The sequence below is a fragment of the Taurulus bubalis genome, assembly GCF_910589615.1.
Source record: "Taurulus bubalis genome assembly, chromosome: 20".
NCBI lineage: Eukaryota > Metazoa > Chordata > Actinopteri > Perciformes > Cottidae > Taurulus > Taurulus bubalis.
In genome coordinates this window covers 5,469,952-5,494,662 of record NC_136608.1, presented here as the reverse complement: position 1 = coordinate 5,494,662, position 24,711 = coordinate 5,469,952, and the positions used below count along the sequence as shown (strand labels likewise).

Sequence of the window (24,711 nt, the reverse complement as noted above, 5' to 3'; positions counted from 1 at the left end):
AATTTTTCTAAGTAACTACCCCAACACTAGTAGTAATGTCGGCTAACGCTAGCTGAACTATATTAAACATAACGTGGGTCGTAACATTGGATGAAGCTTGGTCAATGCTTTAATCTGGTTTCTATATTTCTTCATCAGTGTTGTGAGTAGGGAATGCACGTAATGCAGGTAAACGTAAGATACCGTTTCCAAAACTTGTAAGGGCGTAATAACTGTCAATGATGCAATTATTAATTTATTTGAATAAATGTTGTAATGCAGCTGAATCAACCCAATGAGTGTTCTTTTAAAGTATATCTTTGTGGTGTTTTTGAGAGAGAGAGAGAGAGAGAGAGAGAGAGAGAGAGAGAGAGAGAGAGAGAGAGAGAGAGAGAGAGAGAGAGGACGGACCTATTCAAGGAAATTAGTTTGTTTAATTTAAGTGGACTCGAAAAATTAGTGAGTAGTAAGTTGTAGTTATTTAGTTCCGATAAAACTCTTCCCACAAGGCTTTACTGTATTTCAGCCATTTAAGTTAAGTTAATCAACGTTGTGGTTCCGGAGATACTTTAAGAAACGTCACTTGCCTTTTTTTTCTTCTCCTGTCTGCTAATGGGCGCCGCGGGGGTCTGGGGTGTAAGAGGTTTTAAGTACAGTAAATATCAGATACTGTGTGTGTGTGTGTGTGTGTGTGTGTGTGTGTGTGTGTGTGTGTGTGTGTGTGTGTGTGTGTGTGTGTGTGTTTGTGTGTGTGTGTTTTTGTGTCAAACATCTTTTCCCGGAAGCTCATACTGTACGATACTTCTCGAAAATAAATAAAAGAACAAATTAATTGTGAAATAAATACATGAAGGTATTGATCAAATGAATAATACGTATATGCTGAAATACATAAGTTAGTCCACAAATAAAAGTGGAAAATCAAACCCATAAATATATTTTGCAATTATTTTTCTACATTTTCATTCATTTCAATGAGGTAACTTATTTACTTGAACATTTATTATTTCATCTTGTATTTATACTTTATTAGTACATGACACATTCTCAGCGGAGAATACAGACTGCTTTATTTGTGGCTTCAGCTGTGAAAAATGTTGCTTGTCAGAAGTGGGATTCGAACCCACGCCTCCAGGGGAGACTGCGACCTGAACGCAGCGCCTTAGACCGCTCGGCCATCCTGACTGTGCTGTTAATATCCTGGATACCTTTTGGAGTAGCAGACGTTTACCACTAGATGATGTGGTTTGCTTACCGGTTCCGAACTTAAGAAAGTATTTATATTTATTCTGCTGTGATTAGTTTCGTGTCTTGTTGTTATGTATTAAATACAATAATTTCAACAACTTATTCATGTGACATAATGCACTGTAATTTAGCCTTAAGCTTTAATATAATGTGTTGTTATCTCTGTTACTTACTTCCGCCACATGGAGAGAGAGAGAGAACGGAAGAGAGCGAGAGAGAGAGAGAGAGAGAGAGAGAGAGAGAGAGAGAGAGAGAGAGAGAGAGAGAGAGAGAGAGAGAGCTCGGCTGTGTGAGCTGCAGCAGCTCGGCTCAGGCAGCAGACGGCGGCCCGAGCCTCCGGTCCCATCTACCGTTATCTCTCCGCCGCCTTCATTTCCATTCTTCCTCTTCCTGCTCTCTCCTTTCTTTCCGCTCCGCAGCCGGAGAAATGTCCGCCAGACCGGGATTCTACCGGCAGGAGCTGAACAAGACTGTGTGGGAGGTTCCGGAGCGGTACCAGAACCTGACGCCGGTGGGCTCCGGAGCCTACGGCTCGGTGTGGTGAGTGTGTGTGTGTGTGTGTGTGTGTGTGTGTGTGTGTGTGTGTGTGTGTGTGTGTGTGTGTGTGTGTGTGTGTGTGTGTGTGCGTGCAGGGCGGGCGGAGGGGCGAGGCTGCTCAGCCACAACATTGTGACCGTCCATCGGGCATGATGCATCAGCATAGCGATGCGTACGTGTATATGTATGTATATATATATATATATATATATATATATATATATATATATATATATATATATATATATATATATATATATATATATATATATATATATATAGGAAGAGATGAAGCACCTTATGGAAACGAATTGTTTGGGTGGTTTGTTGTTAATTGTTGTTATTACCGGTATTATTATTATTATTATTATAATTATTGTTAATATCCCATTTCCTTTGTTGCTCCGGGATCAACATTATAGAAAAATACAGAATAATATTATTATTTCTGTGTTTCAGTATGCAAATGAACATGACTTATTTATGTGTTGCCTTCTGCTGTCAGACATATATTAAGACACACACACACACACACGCCTCTAAATATGAGCCTGCAGAGGCTGCTGTCCTGGGACTCTAAAGATGATATGCCACATCTGGAAAGAGAGGACCTGGGCCCAGCTGCTGCCAGTGCATATAGCAGGATGCCAGTCTGACACCTTGACGCGTCCTGCTGGTTTCACACATATCAAACACATGTCTCCTCTCTGCATGACACTGTGTCGTGGTGGGCATGCAGACATTTCCACTCTTGCAACCATTGCAATGGCTTCAATTTTTGAGCTTCAATTCCGTATCAGCCGGTGGGATTGCGTTGCCATGGCGATGTGTCATGGTGATAACCTCCTCCTTGACTGTCAATACTAATTAAGCTGTAATAGCTGGCAGATGGGTTATATACCTATGAGGAAATGTGGAGAGAACGGTTCGGGTGGCTGATCCGAGTGGGATAATCACATTTTTCCAAACGTGAATTGAGATGTTTGGATGTTGGCAGCTCCCTGAAGGACGGCAGTAAGCGGTAACTGAAGTGGTCTGACAATCTTTGCGGGAGAAGAAGTGATCGAGACGCAGCCAAACAATTTATAAGACGCTTCGTATCGATGTAAAACGAAGAATCCTTGAAATGGCCCCGAATGTGAAAACTGCTTAAAAGCTTTGTCCTGTCAGTAAATTCAGTCTTTTGACGACACCCCTGACTCAATGTGCCCAATTGAGCCTTTCCAGTCGATGAGAGAGGGAAAAAGAAATGTGGGCCAGCTCTGCTACGCTTGTGTGAAGTCCAAATCCTGTGATGCTTTGTACCAGGAGGATGAGAGAGGAGATTTCTCCATATGGAGCACTCTGTTTAGGAGGCACTCATAGGTTGTAAAGTTTAGATTTCATTCTCACTTTGGACAAGACGTGCTCAGCCCCAACCTCTCGCTGCCATTGGCTGTATCCTCAGAAAGGAGCTTTTATCTTCGCAGCTGACTTCCTGTCAAGTCAGATGTCAATTAAGACTTTCTGAATGCGCCTGCCTGCTGGGGCCCCACTTTAGCATTCAGGCTCCCACAGGGGGTTTTGTGGGTAAACATCTTGCCGATATTGCAGCTCCGAAACTCAAAATAGCGCAGATTAAAATAGAAAATAGAAAAGGTAGGTAGCCAGATGACGACTTTGCCTGGTGGTGATTATGTGAGCTGTGTCCTGCCACACAGGAAGTGATGTTTTCTCTGTGTCTGGTGTCTTTGGAATCGCCAGAAGATCAGGTGTTTCTCTCCTCCCGTTTTGAGCCGCCACACGGCGATCCCTGGCGAAATGCGTCAACCTTACCAAAACTCTTTCTTAAATGATATACACAGACACACACACACACACACACACACACACACAAAGGGCATTCCTCCACACCCACACACAGCACCATTGCCCTGCATTGTTAATGTCGATCTCAGCCATTGTCAGGAACTTTTCTCAAGCGGCCGGGGGATGGGGGTTCAGAACGCTGCATATGTATGCGTGTGGCGTTATGGGGGGTTAGGATCGTCCCCCTCGAGACGCACAGTAAAACGGCTCCCATCATTTATCTCCCCGCAAACCCTCTTGAGGCCTGAGGTCAAGGATCCGGCAAGCTCATATAATCCATTAGAGCCGAAGAGATGAAGAGTTTACACCCAAAGACGTAGAGTTTAGAAAGAGGACAGCGCAGCAGGTGCAAGGGAGTATATTAGGGAGTAAGGCGCAGACACAAGGGAGAGACGAGTCGGAAACACAAAGCCTGTTTAATAATTTAACACGCAGTGCCTCTGGAATTTTGATAAATTATGAGTCAAAAAGTTTGGAGGACTGAGCTGTGATATCCCCAGCCTAACCCAGACTCATTGTCTTCTCAGCTCTCCGCCGTCAAATCCTAATCCCTTCCCAAATATTCTCTTTTCCGCTTCTGGAGACAGAGAAAGTGGGCCAATTTTGGACCGGTCGAGATCATGGCTGCTTTCATCTCATGTCACCATATGTAACATCTGTTCAGCAAACCCAAACTCTGGCATGCTGCTTCTCATTTGGACAGCTGTGAATAAAACATGACTGCTTCATTTTGTCCAGACAAAACTGCTATGTCTGTGCTGATTGTCGCAGATCGGGGTTGCGATTAAATACACAGATGTATGCTGGCTTTAATGATGAGTTTCATGTATGTGATATTAAATGTCTGTGTATACTTGGCAGCATAGGGCGTAAAGACATTGTTACACATTTTGGGAAATACGATCATTTGTTTTCTTGCAGATCGATTAAAAGATTGATGCCACGCTCAAGTCACTGCATGTGGCCAAGAAATAGTATCCCCCGTAAACCCACACCGTGTCAATCTTTAAATATCTTTTTTTGTATGAATCAAACGCACAATATATAATTTGTGAGCTTTAGAGGTGCTGAAAGGTGGATTTAGCCCTTATTTCCAGTCTTTATGCTAAGCTAAGCTAACCGGCTGCTGGCCCATAGCTTTATAGTCAGCATAGATATATATGATATATATATAAATGGTAATGCATACAATTGGATGCAAGAAACCAACCCTGTGGACAATAATTTATAGAATAAGTGATGATTTCCTCTCTGTACTTGCAAGAGTCAACATCCTCCCCCGTTTAAATAGATGCAACCGTGTAGGTTGTTACTCTTGATTTAATCAGAACAAATCACATTAACTGATAAGACCAGAACATGTACATGAAAAGCATTTTCCCCTCAGGGTAAACAATGTACTTGAATGATCTCACATTGGATATTAGCTGCCCCTCCCCCTCTTCCTTTCCAAAACTGTCAGTGCGTTAAGAGCTCGGATGTAAAAAAACAAAAAAAAACAAGACAAAAGAAGATGAGTGAAATCGATGCCGTGGCTGGGGCGCCTGCGCTGACAGCAGTGCAGTCAGGCCCATGTACGGGAGATGGCGGGGAGGAAGGTATGCGAGGCAGAGAGGCCTGGTTCATGTCAGAGACGGAGGAAAACTGGCTGCCGTCCTGGTTTCAGCCCGGCGGTGACATCCGGACTGGCAGCAGGCGAGCAAGACACATGGATGCACATGGACGCAAGAGTGTTGTTTACTCGTGCGCGTAGGCATCACAGGTCACCGTGATATGATACCGTGGTATTTACAGGGAGTGCAGGAGACACGCATCATTAGGTGGGCTGTGTCTAACCAAGGGCACATCCTGGTCCTGCTGTGAACTGAGCTTCTTTCCAGGTTTTTTAGGAATAAAATAAATTGAAGGTGAGTCAGAAATGGCCCCACAGTAGAGTAAATGTCCTGTGTAGCAAGACGAGGTGGGTTTTGAGGAAGCAGTTGGGGCTTACAGATTGTTTTTTTCCACACAAAGAAAAGTGTCACTGTCTGCCCTCAACTAAAACTGACAACTGAATACAACATGTCAAGTATTTTGCTGCAGATTGTTGTGCAAAAATGCTGTCAAACAAGTTAGTCCAGGGATAAGGGAAACTTAAGTTTAAGATGATCAGGTGGGTAAGCTCAACGTATTGCTGAGAAATACCTGAAGCCCATTCAGAGGAACTTCAAGCGAAAGAAGGAGGTTGTTTTCCTTTGTGATCAAAGAGTTTAAACCCACGCATCAAGTCAGTTCTACATAAATGGACAGTATACATCTTCATTCCTCAGTGTTTCACTTCTTGCTCTATTTCTGCAGAGCTGCGCAGTATTTCACAATTCTCGCCCATGTTTCCTTCCTGTTTGTCTGTCTGCCTGTCTCTCTGCCGGCTGTGTTATTATACTACTGAAGGTGTTGAAAAGCCGGGCAGGACTGACAAGGCGTTGGCACCACAAAGGCAGCGGCATCAGAAGCAGCGGCATGGAAAGACATTTACATTTCAAAAGAGCCAGATGAAATAAAACCACCGCACTTTTACAATATCTGACATCCGCATCTCTCTTGTTCCACCACATCCTCTTTCACCATATCCCTCTCTTTCTGCATTCGGCGGTCGGTCTGTCTCTTTCCCTCAATCTTTTATCACTAATATACGCTCTCAGTTTCATCAGCTGATACCAGGGTTGAAGAACAGTCTGCTGTTTTGGGAATGATAGGGAATAAATACTGGAGACACGGGGAAACAACGGGCCTGGCCATGTCCAAAAGAAGCAAAATCACTTATAATTAACACATTATATCATATGTTTTTTGTTTCTGTGGGAAAACGACAATTTGACAATGTGCATAACTTAGCTTGTGACAGGAAACGGCGAAACAGCTAGCCTAGCTCTTTTCCGAAAGTAACCAAATTTAAGGATCCCTTAGCTTCATTTTCGCCATACCGTTGTGAGAGCGGTGTCAAACTGAATATCTAACTCTTCCTTTCTCCCTGTTTCCTCTCGCCAGCTCGGCGTATGACGTCGTCTCGCGGCAGAAGGTGGCGGTGAAGAAGCTGTCCAGGCCTTTTCAGTCCCTGATCCACAGCCGGCGCTCGTACCGGGAACTCAGGCTGCTCAAGCACATGAAACACGAGAACGTCAGTCGGCGCTCCTCATGAAAATACCCGGAGACGGGCAGACTCTTTGCATGCTTCCGCTCTGTTATTGATCAGCTCTGTCTCTGTCTCCGCAGGTAATAGGACTGCTGGACGTCTTCACGCCTGCCGCCGCATTAGAGGACTTCAATGAACTGTAAATCATGTTTACTGCAAGGCATACGCAGCTGTCCACCTTTCACCAACAAACATGCAATGATTCTGTTATTAGAGGGCAGGCTGGCGATGGTGCAGACGATCCCGGGGGGATTATGGGCTTGTCTTACGGTTGCCATGGGTACTAGTATTACTGTGCTCTCCTCCCATGCCCCCATTCACTCATGCTCTCTTACCGTTTTCCAGCTACCTGGTGACTAACCTGATGGGCGCAGACCTCAACAACATCGTTAAATTTCAGAGGCTGTCAGACGAGCATGTGCAGTTCCTAATTTACCAGCTTCTACGCGGCCTGAAGGTAATTTGCAGCATCACGATGCACCTGCTGTGTGCCAGACGTGCATGGTACGTGAGTTAGCATGCAGATATAGTGCACCGGGGACTCCTGACCTTTTGTCTGGTGTACCACACGGCTCTGGCAGAACAGGCTTTACTTGACATGTTCCAATTAACTGATTTTAAACGGGATGTTTTTTCAACGAGCATTTACCTTTTCATTGGTTCAAAATTAGCTGTAAACTGGCTACATATGATTCAGTCTGGTCTCTCAAGTTGCTAATCGAACTGTAAACGATAGCTGGCGCACGTAAGAGGAATTCCTGGTCCCGTCCCCAGAGGCTAAATCCTCGTCAGACCGATAGCCGATGGGTTGCGAGATGTTGCTATAGTCAAGTTTGCCATCTGCCTACTAATTTGGAAGCCATGTATCCAATACTTTGAGCTAACTGTTTGAACAATGATCCATTACTTTGAGCAAACCGTCTAGACGTCTCTGCTCCCTTGCTTACTAGTTTTCACACACTCTCAATCACAACAATGCCCATGTGTTACAGCAGACTCTATATCAAATAGTTTTTTAATATTTGTTGCTCCAATTTTTCCATATATCACATGGCATTTCTGTGGTACATCATGCTTAAAGTGAATGCAGCCTGTCAGCAGCCTTTCTGCCACATCTATGTTGCACCAACACTTGCTATATTTATATTGAGTTTGACATTCTGTTATTCTTTGTGGATTCTGTCCAAAGCTTGCATGTTCACACTGAATCAATCCAGCAGCCGGTAGGGCCGGCTGTTCGGCCTTCACGGTTACCATGGAAGAGACAAAAGCAGTCTCCCTTTAGGCCGGGGCTAATATGGTGAACTGCACTGCTGACCCCTGTCTCCCTTTATGCCCTCTCTCTCCTCTCTCCTCCCCCATGCTCCTGCTCCACCCCTCCGCCTGTCGAACAGTACATCCATTCAGCGGGATTGATTCACAGAGTGAGTGCCTTCTCTTTGCCCTTCTTGTCGTTTTTGGCCAGCAAGTTTAAAAAAGAAGGAACATACAGCGTTCCCCTTGTATGCCCCCTAACGTAGTTATGAGGTTGGAAAAGTCTTGTTCCAACTCTTACTTGAGTTTACGCTGGAGCTCAGTACTGCAGGTTTTAGACGGCTGAAACATTGGAAATATTCTAGAGGCCGTATGGATATTTTCATACACATTTCTACACAGTTCAGCCATCTTTGCTGTTCTTTGGGAAACCTTTTTTGGGGAAACTCTGAGATCTGCCCTAGATATTAAGTGACACGTTTGACAACGTTTGGCAGCACAGCATGCTTGTGAATGGGTTGAATGCATTTTAGTTGATAAAGAATAGTGTAGCCTTCAATAAGATATTAATGACGAACAGCTGTGTCTGAATTGTAAATCCAAAAGTGAGGTTGTAGAAGATAATTAGACATTGAAACTTTAAAAAGTGTGTCTTTCATGGTTCTTAGTTGGTCCAGTTGGATGGAATCCAGTTGCCTGGACAGAGGGAGTCAATGTTTACTATTTGGACACAAATAGAAAAGTGCAGCGATATCAGAAAAGTACAGCAATGACTATTTTCATTTAATTAATAATTAATATAATGATTCATGTGTCCTTCTTTTGTCTGCTCTACTATCTTTCTTAGGACCTCAAGCCAAGTAATGTGGCAGTAAACGAGGACTGTGAGCTGAGGGTAAGACTGATCTTCAGTTTAAACCTGCGAATCCTTCACCCCAACCTGTGAACGCCTAAAAAACTGCCTTCATGTCCTGCAGATCCTTGACTTTGGATTGGCCAGACAGACAGACGACGAGATGACAGGGTACGTGGCGACTCGCTGGTATCGAGCGCCGGAGATCATGCTGAACTGGATGCACTACAATCAGAATGGTAAAATGCCACCAAACTATAGACATGTAATACGCTTTTATTTTTAAACGCAAACTCAATTAAAGGATTAAACATCTGGTGTTTCTGTTCCAGTGGATATTTGGTCAGTGGGATGCATCATGGGAGAGCTGCTGAAGGGAAAAGTTCTTTTTCCTGGCACCGACTGTATCCTTTATCAGCATGGCGAAAGACCCACGGCAATTTGCAGCTTGTTTTCCCCTCTTAGCATCAACCTTCCATTACCTCTTTAATGTGCCCTGTGGGCGTGGACCTCTTGTAGATTTGCATCACAATCCAGAGCCTTTCTGCAGGGGAGGTGTGTCAACAGAGAGAAGTGGAGAATGAATGGGAGCGATCACAAAAGGCTGAATTATCTTGATTCTTGTATTCGGTGTCTGAGAGTAGAGCTAAAACACATTTGATTTACTGATCTTTGTGGGTTGTGGGACGCTGACTAGAAAAGAATCTCAGCGGCGCTCAGCAAGTAGAGTTTCTGCATTTTCCTCCGAGACGAGATAATACGACGGGTCAAGTCCTGACAGCCCTTAACTCCTCCTGCACTAAGATATTGACCAGCTGAAGAGAATCATGGAGGTGGTTGGGACTCCGACACCCGACCTGTTGAAGAAGATCTGCTCTGAACATGTGAGAGAGGGAAGAAGGAATAGATGGTTGGGGGAAAATAAATCTGTTGTGATATTGCTTCCACTGACAACCTGTTCTGATTGATTAGTCACTCCATTGACAAGCCGGTTGATTGACTACTCAATACGTGTGAGTGTTGGGGTGATAGATCAATAGCAAATCACCCACATTGTCACAAGAGTTGAACGCCGGTCTCTATTTGCAGGCACAGAAGTACATCCAATCTCTGCCCTTCATGCCCCAGCAGGACCTGGAGAAGATCTTCAGAGGAGCAAATCCACTGGGTGGGTGATGCACCGCAGATTGGGTTATCAACTTCTGAAATTCAATTGAAAGGCTTCGAGAGGCTCAAGTGGTTCTCTGCATATTGCAAATGAGTAATTCAGTTATACGGGTTTGGCCCTTTGGGTCACACCTCTCTGTCTGTTTCTGTCTCTGCTAGCTGTCGATCTACTGAAGCGTATGCTGGTTCTGGACTGTGATGGGAGGATCTCGGCCAGCGAGGCCTTGTCCCACCCTTACTTCTCACAGTACCACGACCCGGACGACGAGCCAGAGGCCCCGCCTTACGACCAAACGCTGGAGAGTAAAGACCGAACTCTCGAAGAATGGAAAGGTGATATATGATTTGAAACATGCATGTAACGAGTGGAAACGTACACGCCATCCCTGCTAGAGTGGCACATAAAGCGCCATAGTTGGAAGCCTAGGGTCACTGCATCACGAGCATCGGTATTTGACGAGTTGGGAGTGATAGTGTGTTGTACAGATATGATCTGCTTCTCTATTTATTTAAAAGTAATGCACTCACTTCGTTTGATTAAAATTTTTAGAAGGGCAGTTTTTGATTTGCAGAAAAAGGAAGTTGCACAACTGGATGCCACAGATCCAAAGTGAGCTTCGAGCCGCAGAGCTTTTGAGGATTTTAGGCTTGCATGGCTGTTGCAAGAATGTGTACTACACCACCAAAGTAATATTTGAGATATTTAAAGATGACATTTCCAACATCATGAATATGATTACGTTTCATTTACACAGGGAGTTTTTACGGTTTGTGAAATGGCTCAGAGCTGTGTGAGTCATGGTGGATATTTTCCACATGCTTTGCATCCTTATTTTGAGTTTCTTTGATAGACCAGTGTACCAAGCTGAACAAGCACGACTTTAAGGCATCGAATCAAAGCTCGCGCCAGAGGACTCTTGGTTTATATTTGAAAGTATCCTGTGTTGTGACAATGAAACTTGAAGGAAGTGTCTCATTCTACCTTCAGCGGGTTTAAAATATCCATCCAGTGCGACCTCGCTTAAACAAATCGTAAACAGGACCCTAACATGTTTTCTTTCGCTTTATTTCTCTCTCATGTGTGTACTTAGAGTTGGTATTTGAAGAGGTGAACTGCGTGAAAGCATCCGGCAGCAAGACCGATAGCCTTCAGGTGGAGCAGTAAGCCTCTTTCTGCTCTGCCTCAACCCTCACCCTGCAAAAGGACCAACTACTCAATGATTGGGAGAAGGAAGAAAACTCTGCATTCCCTCTGCTCAGCGTGACTGTGTTTGCTTGCCTGTCATGGGTGCATTTGAGCAGCGGGGCTGGACGATCTCCCCGGGATCAGATGCACACATTGCAACGTACAGGGAGAAATTTAAAATCCGATAGAAGAAGCTTTCCAGTTCGGAAAGTTGCTTCCTCTTTATGTTTCCGCTCTGTGAGGATAAAATGAGGAACCATTCAGCGTCAGGGATCGCAGAGGGCGTGATGATTCATACGGGGAAGCAACTTCACGGAACTGAACTGTGTTTACAGACTGATAGAAAGGTATCGAAGGAAGAAAAAAAAAAAAAAACGCACACTAGAATTTCCAAAGCAACGACATCTGGTCCCTCGACATGACAAATGCCATAAGCAGTCAGTGCTTCATATATGGAATTCATGTCTAAAAGCTTGCGGCGATGCCTCGTCATGTCACAAGAGCAGCTTAGCATTTAGCTTGCATACTACTGCATGATTTTTGAGCATTTTTATTATTACAAAATATTACTGGTATTGCATTATATAACCATCAAGACTGCTTATTGCATATGCCACACTGCTATAAAAGCAGCCAGAGGGTCAGAGAGAGGCATTACCAAGAAATGTGACCAACGTTTATTCTGTTCTATCTTTATAATTAAAGTGGAGTTAAAAAACAATTAGCAATTGTTCTTCCTCAGATGAGTCATCCTCTGCTGCTAACAGAGTAGTAAACACCAACTGTGCTATTAATTATCACGGTGATTAATACATGCAAAAACTGGAGCAGCATGACTGTGTTTCAGGTCTGTGTTTACAGTGCGACCTCGCTTGTCATATACAGTTTCGTCCGATGGCTGATATCTGGTCACCTGTTTGGCTTTGGCAGCGCCCATCAGGTTTCCATAGCTCTCTGTTGTGTCTTTTAAAGCCCCGGTTTGTGTTTACAATTATACAAGTTTATAAGCATTTTGTAAGCTGTTGGATGATATCACACCACCCAGCTCCCATAAAAGCTAATTTCCTCTTCTTCTTTTTTGTTTTCATGATGCTTGAGTGTTGTTAATAATTAAACCGGTGTGTGTACATTCATTAGTGACCGTAGTAAAAAAGCACTGGGGATGTTCTTTACCTCACTTGTGGGTATTTCAGTAACACTGAACTTCATAGCTTATTGCAACATTTGGACGCCCTTGCAGGTAACATTTGTATAAGCAGCATGAGCTCAATGCATATTCAAATTATCACAACGAATGGCTGGCTTTCTCACCGACATTGTGTTACTCATCTTGCAGCAGACTGGAGTTTAATTCCACACGTTCTGCTGAGGGAGGAATACTCTGCTTGTGTTAACCCACAGTGTGCAGAGCCAACAGGTTTTACAGCTTAACACTGAAGGTCAGGGAAAATGTCGAGAGAACAAAGAGGTTAACGCTGAGTTATACTATCTAGAACTGAATACAAACATATGAAAAAAAATACAGTGCATTAATGCATTTAGTGTTATCAGATAGCTATCTGAGCATTTGAACTTTGAGTTAAGTGAAGGTTCATTCATTCTTCGTTCATTCACTGATGCCGGTTGACATTTTTGGGAGATAAACATGGACTGTATGTATTAGGAGCTGAAGGGTTCATAATTCAGGAGCACATAAAGGTGTTAAGCAGGTAAAGGTTTTCTAGAAACTGGCCTTCGAATGCCAAAAAAGCAGCACAAGTATCTCTTTAGGTTAGCTAAAGAGCTACAAGCTAGCTTTGATTGTAACCTAGGATGGCTAAAGTACTAACTATACGGTGTATAAGCTACACATGGTTGGCAATCAAGCCCATCTGAGGTTTTGTTTCACTGCAGATATGAGATGAACAACGGAATAAGAAGAAACCCTAGCTCACTAGTCGAGCTAGCTTTGTTAGCCATTTAGGTTATGAGATCAATTGTATTTTATACGTTTTGTGTGTTCCTTCATGCAAGTTAAACTGTGGTTCTATGGTTTGTCCCACTCAAGTCTAACCAAACCAATGAGATTATGTCTGCCTAAAAGAAACATTAGTACAAATAGAATATCATTTTTGAAGAACACAAGAAGGGAAACCCACTTTGAGATATTTTTCCCCTGGAATGGTTCTCACTGGAGTCGTTGATTACACTGGATGCAAAATGTTGGAAATCAAACCTGTCTGTCTCAGTCATGTCAGTGTGTTGGAGCTCTGGATGTTAAAGTGTCATGTGCTTATGTGGATGTTGTATATGGGGTGGATTTGAATAGCAAACTGCAAATCGAATGTATATGTATATGTGTGTTTGTTACAAGTTAGGTGTGTCTTTTGAATACATGGCATGTGATTCAACGGTAGCCATGAGTTTCAAACCACTAAACTGAATGTCAACTGTCAGTTTTCAAATGATTTAGATGATTTTCTCATTCATCATCAACAGGTAACATGTTTTCAACAGAATAAACACCATCAGTTCCGATAACTCTGTTTGTCAGTACGTTTCTTATCGGATACTTTCTCTGCAACATTCAGTCTTTCTTATCTCCAACTAGGACAAAGGTTATGTGACACCCCCGTCCACATAGGCCTACTTTTAGGATGGAAATGATTATTTAGCCTATTTTCTGTTGTTCCAATTAAGGAAATTGTGTCAAGTGTGAATTGTGTGTTTCCACCTTTATGGCAACACTTTGGGAAAGGCACTTTCCTGTAGCTTGAAGCAAGTTTCATGAACAGTTATTCCAGTCTGGTGAGGATGAACATGACTGCCCTTCAAAGAGCCCTGACCTCAACCCCATCAAATATCTACGGGATCAATTGGAACGCCAACTGTGAACCAAGCCAACGGTCAGCCATGCTCGGAAAACTTGTAGATAAGCCTTCGTAGAAAAGGGGAGGCTGTTGTAGCAGCATATTGATAGCCATGGCTTTGGGGTGAGATGTTCAACAATTACATATGAGCACATACAGTGGCTTGTCCACATAATAGCATAGTATAGTGTAAATAGTATATAAAACAATCAAATACTATAGACTAGAACAGGATGGTATACAGTAGTATGGTAAAACACAGCATACTATACAAAGAAAGGAAGAATATAGTCTATACCAGTGGTTCTTAACCTGGGTTCTGGAGTCACTCTCAGGGGTTTGGCAGGGGTCAAGACACACACAGTATAGCCCGGTTTACACTAGCAATGTCGGGCCACAAGGCACTGTTTTTCTTCTTTTCGTCACATTGATTTTCAGTAAATATTCATTGAGTTATGTTTTTGTGTGAAATTCATGTTTTGTTGATTTTGTTCTTTCAACAACAGTGATTTTGTGTGCAACTGATGCATGGTTCATTTTGTGCACTAACAAAATATATACCTATGTTTTGAAGAAATCATGTTTTATTTTTCCAATTACAAAGGGTTCGGTGAATGCACTGATGAAGCTTGCAGGCTTCAGTACCTCCAATAAGGTTAAGAACCACTGGTCTATACAATAGTCCAGTCAGTATAGTACAGCATTATAGAATAGTATAGTACAGCATGGTATAATCTAGAATATAATCATATAGAATACTAATATAATAATATATATATATATGAATCATAGCATAGCATATAGTCTATGATAATATAGTAAAGTGCAATATAGAATAACATTGTGTGGAATGAGATAGAATAGTATAGCACAGAATAATGTAAAAAGATTAGTATGGAATAGAATAGTATATATACAATCCATAGTACCACATAGAAGAGAATAGTATTTTACAGTATAGCATGGCAAAATATAATACATAGTATAGTACCGTATAGTATAGTAACATTGTGATGACACCAAAGGAAATCAATCAATCAATTTAAACAGATTATTGAGCAACTTGGACACATTTTTACTGCCATTCTATGATGATCATTAATGCAAAGTTACAGGCTACTTTGCCAACTCAGCATGCATATAATTATAGGGATGTGACAGCAGTATTATAGGGTAGGCCTATAACGTGGACCTTGGGGTGGGCAGATGTTTTGTGGCTTTTTCCCCCCACATTGTAGACACACCCATATACTGCCCTGGCGACCAGGACCCATGACTAACAATGTGTGTGTGTGTGTGTGTGTGTGTGTGTGTGTGTGTGTGTGTGTGTGTGTGTGTGTGTGTGTGTGTGTGTGTGTGTGTGTGTGTGTGTGTTGGGGGTGGTCAAACCCCGCAAAGCGCTCAAGTGGTCCGCTGGTTCATCTGGAGGAATTTGCACCAAGACTCTCCTCTGCCGGACGGACAGCGCGTCTTGGGCGCTTTGAAATAAAATAAAACAAAGTAAAACGTGAGTTTGTTTACATGCGCGGATCCACATCCGGACCTCAGCCTCGTCTAGTCGGTACGGTATGTCTGTGCGGTCCAGGACGGGATACTACCGACAGGAGGTAAACAGAACCGCGTGGGAGGTTCCGGAGAGGTACCGGGACCTGAAGCAGGTCGGGACAGGAGCCTACGGGACGGTGTGGTAAGTGGAACATCGGCTTTTAAAAGTCTTGCTTGAATTTCGATGGCAGCTGATTGACCACAGGGTTTGTGCCATGTCGGACTATCCAATGAATTTACCCAAAACAGCTCATTTAGTATTTTCAACTTTTTAATCTGCATTTAGCACTGATGTATACTGCAGTGGCTCTGTCGAAGTATTATCTAGTAGTATTTTAAGTATTGCACATAAATAAACCACAAGAAACTGACCCTCTGCCCAATGCATGAGAAACAAACAATGCACATAAAGTAATAATAATAATACAAGTGCCATGTTAGATCATTTAATGAGCTATACCCTTCCCTCATTTTATTCAACAGACTTTTACCTCAATACTTTTACTTCTACTCGAGTAATCTATTCCTATTCTTGCAGCAGCAGTACTGCTGGTGTGGGTTATTTCGGTCAGCAGTATCACCACACAGCGGGCTCTGCAGGGCCTGTGCATTGTGTGGTATGGATGAGGGTCAACAAAGAGAACCCCCTCTCCAGTCTCATTGTAGGAAGAAGTCAAAGAGCTTGAGTTAAGTGTATATAGAAAGCACCACTGCATTGTCTTCAGTCACAAACAGTCAGCAGATAGTGTCTTGTCATCGCACACACAAAAAAGCACAGGTGTAATTAATATCCTTAATGGGGTACTGTTCTATTTAGATGCTATTAATTACACTTGGTAGATTTCCTTATAGACATGAAAAAACGTCCTCGTCGATGGAATTTGGACACAACAGTTGAGTTTCTGGAGGTGAAATTGAATCTGTGCAGGCTGTCCTTTGAATGACATGAGGTACCTGTGTGTGTGTGTGTGTGTGTGTGTGTTTCAGCTCAGCATGGGACCGCCGGATGGGGACGCAGGTTGCCATCAAGAAACTCCAACGGCCCTTCCAGTCCAAACTTTTTGCCAAAAGGGCGTTCAGGGAGTTGCGACTTCTCAAACACATGAAGCACGAAAACGTAAGAGGGACACGTATTTGTGTTGATGTTTTTTTTTAAACAAGGAGAATAGGACTACAGCGTGAAGCTTATTTTTTTTGCTTTCATTTCTCCTGATCAGGTAATTGGGCTGATGGATGTTTTCACCGCTGAGATCGCGTTGGACCGCTTGCGTGACTTGTAAGTTGCCGAGTGCTGCCGAGTATAAAACGGGTCGCTCTTCCCCAGGAGTGATCCGACTCCTCCTCTCTCGTCCCTGCAGTTACCTGGTGATGCCGTTCATGGGCACTGACCTCGGCAAGCTGATGAAGCTGGAGAGATTATCAGAGGACCGGGTGCAGTTCCTCGTCTATCAGATGCTGAAGGGACTCAAGGTGAAAAGCACTACCTGACTGGTAGAGCAGCGTAAATATGTGACCACGTCTCGTACACTTGTTTCTGCGAGTTGAGCTCAAGTTGCTGATCTGTGTCTCCTCTCTCCTCAGTATATCCACTCGGCAGGGATCATCCACAGGGTGCGTGACCTTTGACCTTTCAGACTATGAGCTTTGGGGGTGGGGCTCTTGCTCTTTTTCACACTCGATCCCATTCATCCGGATTCCCACACAGGGAGCTTTGCTCTGTGCGCTTATTTCCATGTCTTTCTAAACCTAAGCCAGTGATACGCTGTCTGGTTTCAATTTATGATATATATATATGATATATATATATATATATATATATATATATATATATATATATATATATATATATATATATATATATATGATTTCATTATAAAACATTTATGGATTCATTTCCTGGCATATTTCGTGACGTTAAAGTCTCTAGGTGTTAACATATAACGGATTCTGCGTTCTGACTCACTGTCTATCTGTTCTCTTGATCTTCTTCTCCAGGACCTTAAACCTGGAAATCTAGCCATCAACCAGGACTGTGAACTCAAGGTACTCTCGCTTACCATCAAGCCGTTTTAATAGGAACATCCCATACACGTATACATTTCAAAGCAACAGCTCTGCTTTTTTGTCCTTCCTGCTTCAGATCCTTGATTTTGGCCTGGCGAGGCAGGCCGACGCAGAAATGACCGGCTATGTCGTGACGCGCTGGTACCGAGCGCCCGAGGTGATCCTCAACTGGATGCACTACACACAAACTGGTAAACCCTCGTCAGGTTTTGTGTCATCGGGGTGGAGGAAATAACTAAGAGAACCGTTTCACAGCGAGAAAGCTGACGTTTTCCTCTCTTGTTGCAGTGGATATTTGGTCGGCAGGTTGCATCATGGCAGAGATGGTGCTGGGGAAGCCGCTGTTCAAAGGGAGCGATCGTATCCTTGACTGTCATTAAGTCATTTAATTACCTATTTTCCTGTTTTCACTGCACATGTTTACGCCAAAGCATTATAAATGGAAAAGAAAGCTCATGTTTGAAAAAGCAAAACTGCATGCAACAGATGATTCTTGACCACAGCTACTGCCAGACCTGGACCAGCTCCGAGAAATCATGAAGATTACAGGAACCCCAGCGGCTGACTTTGTTTTGAAGCTTCAGAGCCAAGATGTAAGTCGTACTGGGGTTGGACTGACACGTTGAAGACACACTGGATGCACTCACTGGCTGTACAGTTGAAAGCTGGTTGTTCAGAGTTTGTTGAGTCAGAGAGAAGAGTCAGTTTGCTTTCATTGCTGTTACAATGCTTTCTGATTGTTCAATACCCGACTTCTAAAAGTCCCTTGGCCCACCAACCTTTGTCATCCTTCTCTCCACTTCCTCTCTCGACAGGCCAAAAACTACATCAGAAGTCTGGCAAAAGTGCCAAAAAAAGACTTGCACTCCCTTTTCTCCAAAGCTAGCTCAAATGGTACGTACAGCTCTCTGCTCTCCAGCTTAGCCAGGTGTCGGGTGGCACTAAACCCAGTTTAGCTGACCTTGACATTTATGTGTGCAACGCAGCGGTGTGCGTCCTGGAAAAGATGCTGCTCCTGGACCCGGAGCGGAGGGTCAGCGCCTCGGAGGCGCTCGACCTGGCGTTCTTCAGCGAGTACGTCGATGCTGAGGAGGAGAGCGAGGCGCTGCCTTATGATCAGACCATGGACAACACAGACCTGCCGCTGGACCAGTGGAAACGTAAGCGAGGGGCGGGGCAATGGGTCAAGAGACTCTGTTTAATGTGAAAAATTATTCTGCAGTTCCCCTCAGCTGTACGGAGCACTTTGCCTATTTTAGCGCATTGTTTTGTATTTTTTAAGGCATGCATTTTAAATGTTTTAGTTCATCATCACTGCTCTCACCAACCTTACTTTCAGCCACACCGGCTGATTTTCGTGAAAATGTTCTGATAAACTCATTGAACTTTACCTCCACCAAACAGCAGACAGACACAGTTAGCAGCTAGCTGGTGAACAGAGTGGACATGTCCAAGGGTGTAGGTTTGCATGGGGTCCAAAGGGATTAGTCACGACCAAAGTTTGGGAATGACACAATTGTCCCCACCAATACGAAAAAATATCTTGCACAATATATTTGAACATGTATTTGTATTATTATCTTTATACTATGTCCGTCGCCGTAAACTCCAGTACTGCTGCTGGTTGTGTGGCAGCTCATGAGACACTGAGGCGTCCGCTAGTAAAAACGGTGCTCTAAAAGTCCGGCGTAGTGTGGACGCTCAGTGTAAACGTAGCAAAAGATATGCGTTTAAAATGTAACCCTCACGTGGGGATCGAACCTGCCACCTAGCAGTCTAAGGACGAGCACCCTACCAGATTAGACACACATATTGATAAGACTTTGGGTCCACATAGTTTTGTCTAGTCTCATAGTCGACACATGACAGTATTTTTGTTCTCCTCTTTATAAGAGTTTGATAGTTATAACAGGTAAAATAGTAATGCAATGTCAATAATTGTCTTTATTCTTGTTCTATGATTTCATAAATACAACAAACTAGAGTTTTTGTATATATAATATGACTATATATACAATTTTATAAGCTGTGATATCAAATAGCTTTTGTGGCTCCGGACACATTTTTGGGGTGGAAAAAGGGGGGTATATACACCCTTGGATATGTCAGAATAAAGGAGAGAGGAGAGTGAATATTGGACAGGTTTAAAGCTTTCCTCTCCTTTAAGGGAAACTTAGTTTTGTGCGTTCAGTGTTGTTACAGTACCTTCTGTTTGCCAGTAGAGGTCACTGTAAATCTTTAATGGTACTGGATGCTTCTTTTAACTCTAACGATATATACAGTATATACAACAAAAAAAATGATTTTTTTTTCCATATGTGTTGAACTCTGATGTGAAAGTAGGACGAAGACGTGATTTAAACCTGATTTGCAATCCTCTCTTTTGTGTTTGTGCAGGTCACACTTTCACAGAGATACTGACCTTCAGGCCGCCCAGGGACTCCAGAGAGACGTCACTTTAAGAGCACACACACATACGCACACGTACACACACCTGCACCCCCAAAAATGTCTTGTTGACTTAATGGATATGATTAGTTTGTTAACGTTTCAATAAATGTGATATGCTCATTTGTTAAGAGTGTGTTTGTGCGTCAGATTATTTATCCATCAACCGTAGACAACATGCTCAAATTCATAACGCCACTGCTCCTTAAAGTCAGTCTACCCATTATGTGGCAGGGCTTTTTTGTTGTCTGTTTGCATTTTGATAACTTATTCTGATAATGGATGCATTTCGGGAACAAAGGGCGAGGCCACGCATTGTACAGGAACAAGGTAAAGGCTGGGAACACTGCAGCCAATAATGATGTCACACACATCATATTAACCAATGCAGGTAGCGTAACCAAGATCTCTTCATGTGAGGATGTTTAAAATAGTCAATGAAAATGACTAATTCCCACATTTGATTTTCGGTGTAGCTGAGTTCAGATGATTCTATGTTACATTTTGTTGTACATAATGTGTTTTCCAATATGAAATCACCTATTTGTCTGGGACATGCTCCCTTTTACAGAGATCAGACCTGTAACATTTCCTTATTTGGTCAGTCTCCTCACCATTAATCCATCCCACAATCTCCCAAGCACTCCCCTTAACTGACTCTGAGTCAGAAGCCCGAAGGCGGGAGGAGGGCAGCTCTGTATCCCCTGTCCTATCTGGAAAACTGACTCAAGATCCACCAGTAAATAGATCTAAATTGGTCATTTGTTGATGAGGAAAATCTGCTAAATAGCGCCGTATACAGAGTTTGTTCTGCCATAAATGAATGAGCCATGGGTTTCTCATTAGAATGACTAAGAAGGCAAACATGTTTTTTCTCGGCTCTCCCTGATAAGAGCTGTTTGCCTGCTGATGTTGACTGACTGTGCAGTGCTAGCTGTATATTTCCTGGATGCTGTACATTTTACATTTTTACAGGGGACAATGGATAATACCGGCATATCTAAACAATACGGAGGACACTCAATTCTCAAAAGACTTCTGTTGCTGCTGTTTCTGGCAGGTAATACAAGGATCTTTCTAACAAAAATACCAGTGGAAGAGTTGATTTCTAGTTGTGATAATTTAACCATTGAATCAGTGTAAGAGCTGAATTTAATGGCAGTTGGGAACACATTTGTTACTGTATTTTTATTGGGGAACACTCTTCACTTTGTGTATAGTACCTTTTATAAATGTAATGGATCATGAACTACAGTAAACCTTTCAGGCACTTTACTTAAGTTTTCCATTTCAAGTTGCTTTATGCTTCTGGTCCTCGACATTTCAGAAGTAAATATTATACTTTCTACTCCATTTCCTATATTCGAAAGCTATAGTTACTAGTTACTTACCTAGTTAGATGAAGATTTAAAAAAAAAGATCAGCTTTTAAAACATGATGTATTGCTGTATATTAAACTACACAACACTATTTAAAGTAGTCACAATAGCTCCACCTCAACCGGCTCGAGTAACAACCAACCAGCTCAACCAAGAGTAAAATGCTACTTATAACATAATAGTATAATACACACACGTTCTTTCGGTATAATAGGTGCCCATGTTTTACATGCTAGCTTCATGCTAGCACAAATATAGAAGAGTTGTACAGTTAGCAAACTATCAAAACCTGATTTATGTTAGTTTTTCAAGTAAGCAAACGTTAGCTAACATTAGCCATATTATGCTACTGCTCAGAACATGTAGAGGTGTAGCAGCAAAATGCTGGAGCGTATTAAACTGAGGATGCGTTTTATTGCTTGTAAATTTAACGTTTCATTTAAAACATATAATTTGAGTTTTCAATGATATCACACCATCTGCTGAGGAAGAATGTGTAAGATGGCCGCTGTCATCGGGATGAACGTGCAGCTAATAACTTCTTCCACAGCCCTTTAATGACTTTGTGTCCTCGTTAGGCTAAAATCAAGCTTCAAAGTTCATCCTTGACCTTCGCAAACAGCAGTTTGATAAATCAATCCCAAACTCAAGGTCCCTTTAGTGGCTTTTAGCCAACTATTTCTGCTAATGAAGACTATGTGATAAGATTGAAAGCTTTGGGGGGAAAAAAGCTGGAAGTGGACTTGAGTTTGGATTGTTTCGTCAAAGTAGAATTTCCAAAGCCAACATCGGACAATGATACTTAACACTAATGTTTTGGATAACAGTGAATATGTTTCCATTGGCCGTGTAGGCCTTCAGCCAGCACTGTCTACAGACGGAGAGGAACCAAAACTAGAGGACGACAATGAGAGTGAGTTACATTCAAACAGACAATACAACATACATCAATGATGCGATCTGTATCAATTCTAACCTCCAGATACAATACATAAATATCACTACAATATATGAATCCCCCATCATCGGGGTTATTGTGACTGTCGCCATTTTCAGAGGCAGAGAAAATCAACTGTACGATTGTCGGTCCGGCCTACGTGACTGTGGGTGTGCCGAGCAGCGTTGAATGTGCCACCGACTGCCAAGAATGCACCTTTTCTCTGTCTCTGGATGGACAGAGTGCCCAGGGCCAGGGGAACACGTTAGCCTTCACTTTGAACAGCTGGGTGGAGGCCCTCACAGTGACGTGCACAGTAAGGAGCGATACTGGGCCGACTGCCACGGCAACAAAGCGACTGCAAGTCTTAGGTAAGTGATACCTGACTTCTTTATTTTTTTGAATGAGCTATTGTTAGAGTTGGCGTATGTATAATTGTCCGACAGTATATTCACAGCTTCTGCGCTTTGTGAACACCTTTGCTGTTTCATGACTCATGTATTTGTCTTGGGCACCTCAGTCGGACCCGCCAATGTTTCCGTCGCAGGGCCCGATTTGATGAATCCGTCTGTGAGCCACACCTACAGCTGCCACTCCTACTGTCGGCCATCTTGCACCTACGGTTGGAAGATAGATGAAGGCCCATGGATAAGTGGTCAGGGGAATGTTATTTCCATCACTCCTCAGGAGACCGACAACTCCAAAATTCTCATCTGCAAAGCCACCAACAGCGTGTCGGGGCTGTTTGCCGCCGCCACTCAAAACATAGCTGTGATATGTAAGTCAACTAATAGGCGTGAAAGAGAGAACAGCTTTCCAGTAAAAGTATTTCATGAATAAACACAGAGTATATTACATTTGCAGTTTTTATTAGCTATTTTCTGATCTCTCCTCGCTATCTTACTTTCAGCTGGTCCATCACAGGTTCAGATCAAAGGGCCCGACGTGATCGAAATTGCGAAAACGTACAAGTTTGTGTGCACCGCCGAATGCCTGCCCTCGTGTCGCTACGTGTCGTCTGTAAACAGTCAGACCGTGAGGGGCAACGTGGTCGAGGTGACAGTGGATCATCCGCTGAAATCGGTCAGTCTCAAGTGCGAGGCTCAGAACACGGCTTCAAAGAGGACGGCCACAGCCTTAAAGACCGTGCAGATAACACGTGGGTTCAACAGGTTTTCCTCTTGCATCCTCTCAATGCCGTACACGCCGCCTTGACGGTTGTTCTTCTTGTGCTCAGGGTCAGATCGGAGCCCGTCCACTCGTCCTGAAGAGGCCTCAGCTGTGCTGCTGCTGGCCTTCATCTTTTCTGCTGCCTTCTCACTGTGACAGGTGAGGCTTACTGATGTAGCAATTATGATCCGAGCGACAGGTTTCTTTTTCTTGCTTTTAATTCAATAATAATAGTTTCATTTCATATTATTTGGTAGAATTATTTTATCTGCATTGGCATTTACAGACCCTTTGTTCCCACCATCATAAAAACATTTTCTCTCTCTCTCTCTTTGTCTCTGTCCGTCAGATCTTTCTCGCTGTGAATGAGTTTGTGATGAAGAAGGGCATTTGACCTGTGAGAGCTATTGACTCATGGACCGGTGGCTTTACGCTGCATTCGTCTCCATTGGTGTGGCAGGTTGACAGGAGGCCGAACCCTGTTTGCAATTTCTCGTAAGAGGCGTGGAAAAGCACTTCAATATCCAAGTGTGGACATGTGATGGATTAGTTGGCTTTGTAATATTCTTCCACCGATACATTTGAAATGTTGATGTCTATAAATTAATAAAATGACTTGAAACACAATATAGAGACCTTTTCTTCAGTAACCACATATGTACAATTTTGGGCAAGATTAACATAAACATCACAAAATCTGTTTTTATACTTCAGTATCTCCCACTTTATATCAGAGTAAATACTGTACATTGATGTAGAGATTGTGTCATGTCAATTATTTTCTTGAAAAAGAGCTTAATCTTGTCTTCTCCCCCAAAGTTTTAAGTGGCATTAATTCACATAAAAAGGCAGTATCCATAACGCCAATTAATTTAGAAAACATCACCAACACAGCCTCATCATCCCTTGATTGGTCTGAAATTGTCGTAAGAAAAAGGGGGAAACATTTTCATGAAGGAAAAAGGGCCTCATGCCTTAAATGATTAACTGATTATCCAAATAATTGTTGATTCCTTTTCTGGATCAACTTATCTAATCGGCATTCTGTTGTAAGTCACAACTCACTAAACAACCA

At 42.8% G+C, this 24,711-nt stretch overlaps 2 protein-coding genes and 1 long non-coding RNA gene across 3 annotated transcripts; all 3 read left to right on the top strand.

Moving 5' to 3' along the window:
* Window positions 1-1,654: 1,654 nt before the first annotated feature.
* mapk11 (mitogen-activated protein kinase 11) lies at window positions 1,655-13,756 on the top strand (the record flags this gene model as incomplete). The annotated part of the gene is made up of 12 exons (XM_079236342.1): window positions 1,655-1,767; window positions 6,640-6,769; window positions 6,865-6,923; window positions 7,130-7,241; window positions 8,179-8,208; window positions 8,886-8,933; window positions 9,016-9,130; window positions 9,224-9,295; window positions 9,696-9,775; window positions 9,981-10,059; window positions 10,218-10,391; window positions 11,150-13,756. The coding sequence occupies 12 exons, from the start codon at window positions 1,655-1,657 to the stop codon at window positions 11,221-11,223; spliced, it is 1,086 nt and encodes a 361-aa protein (XP_079092468.1). The 3' UTR covers window positions 11,224-13,756.
* Window positions 13,757-15,661: 1,905 nt separating this feature from the next.
* On the top strand, window positions 15,662-20,206 carry mapk12b (mitogen-activated protein kinase 12b; the record flags this gene model as incomplete). Its single annotated transcript, XM_079236478.1, has 12 exons — window positions 15,662-15,780; window positions 16,626-16,755; window positions 16,856-16,914; window positions 16,997-17,108; window positions 17,220-17,249; window positions 17,634-17,681; window positions 17,779-17,893; window positions 17,991-18,062; window positions 18,216-18,295; window positions 18,518-18,596; window positions 18,689-18,862; window positions 20,100-20,206. 12 exons carry the CDS (start codon window positions 15,662-15,664, stop codon window positions 20,162-20,164), a joined length of 1,083 nt encoding a protein of 360 aa, XP_079092604.1. The 3' UTR covers window positions 20,165-20,206.
* Window positions 20,207-23,501: 3,295 nt separating this feature from the next.
* LOC306752258 lies at window positions 23,502-24,153 on the top strand. Its single transcript, XR_013771218.1, has 3 exons — window positions 23,502-23,625; window positions 23,704-23,795; window positions 23,986-24,153. It is a non-coding gene; the product is annotated as an uncharacterized lncRNA (long non-coding RNA).
* The last annotated feature ends 558 nt before the right edge of the window (window positions 24,154-24,711 follow it).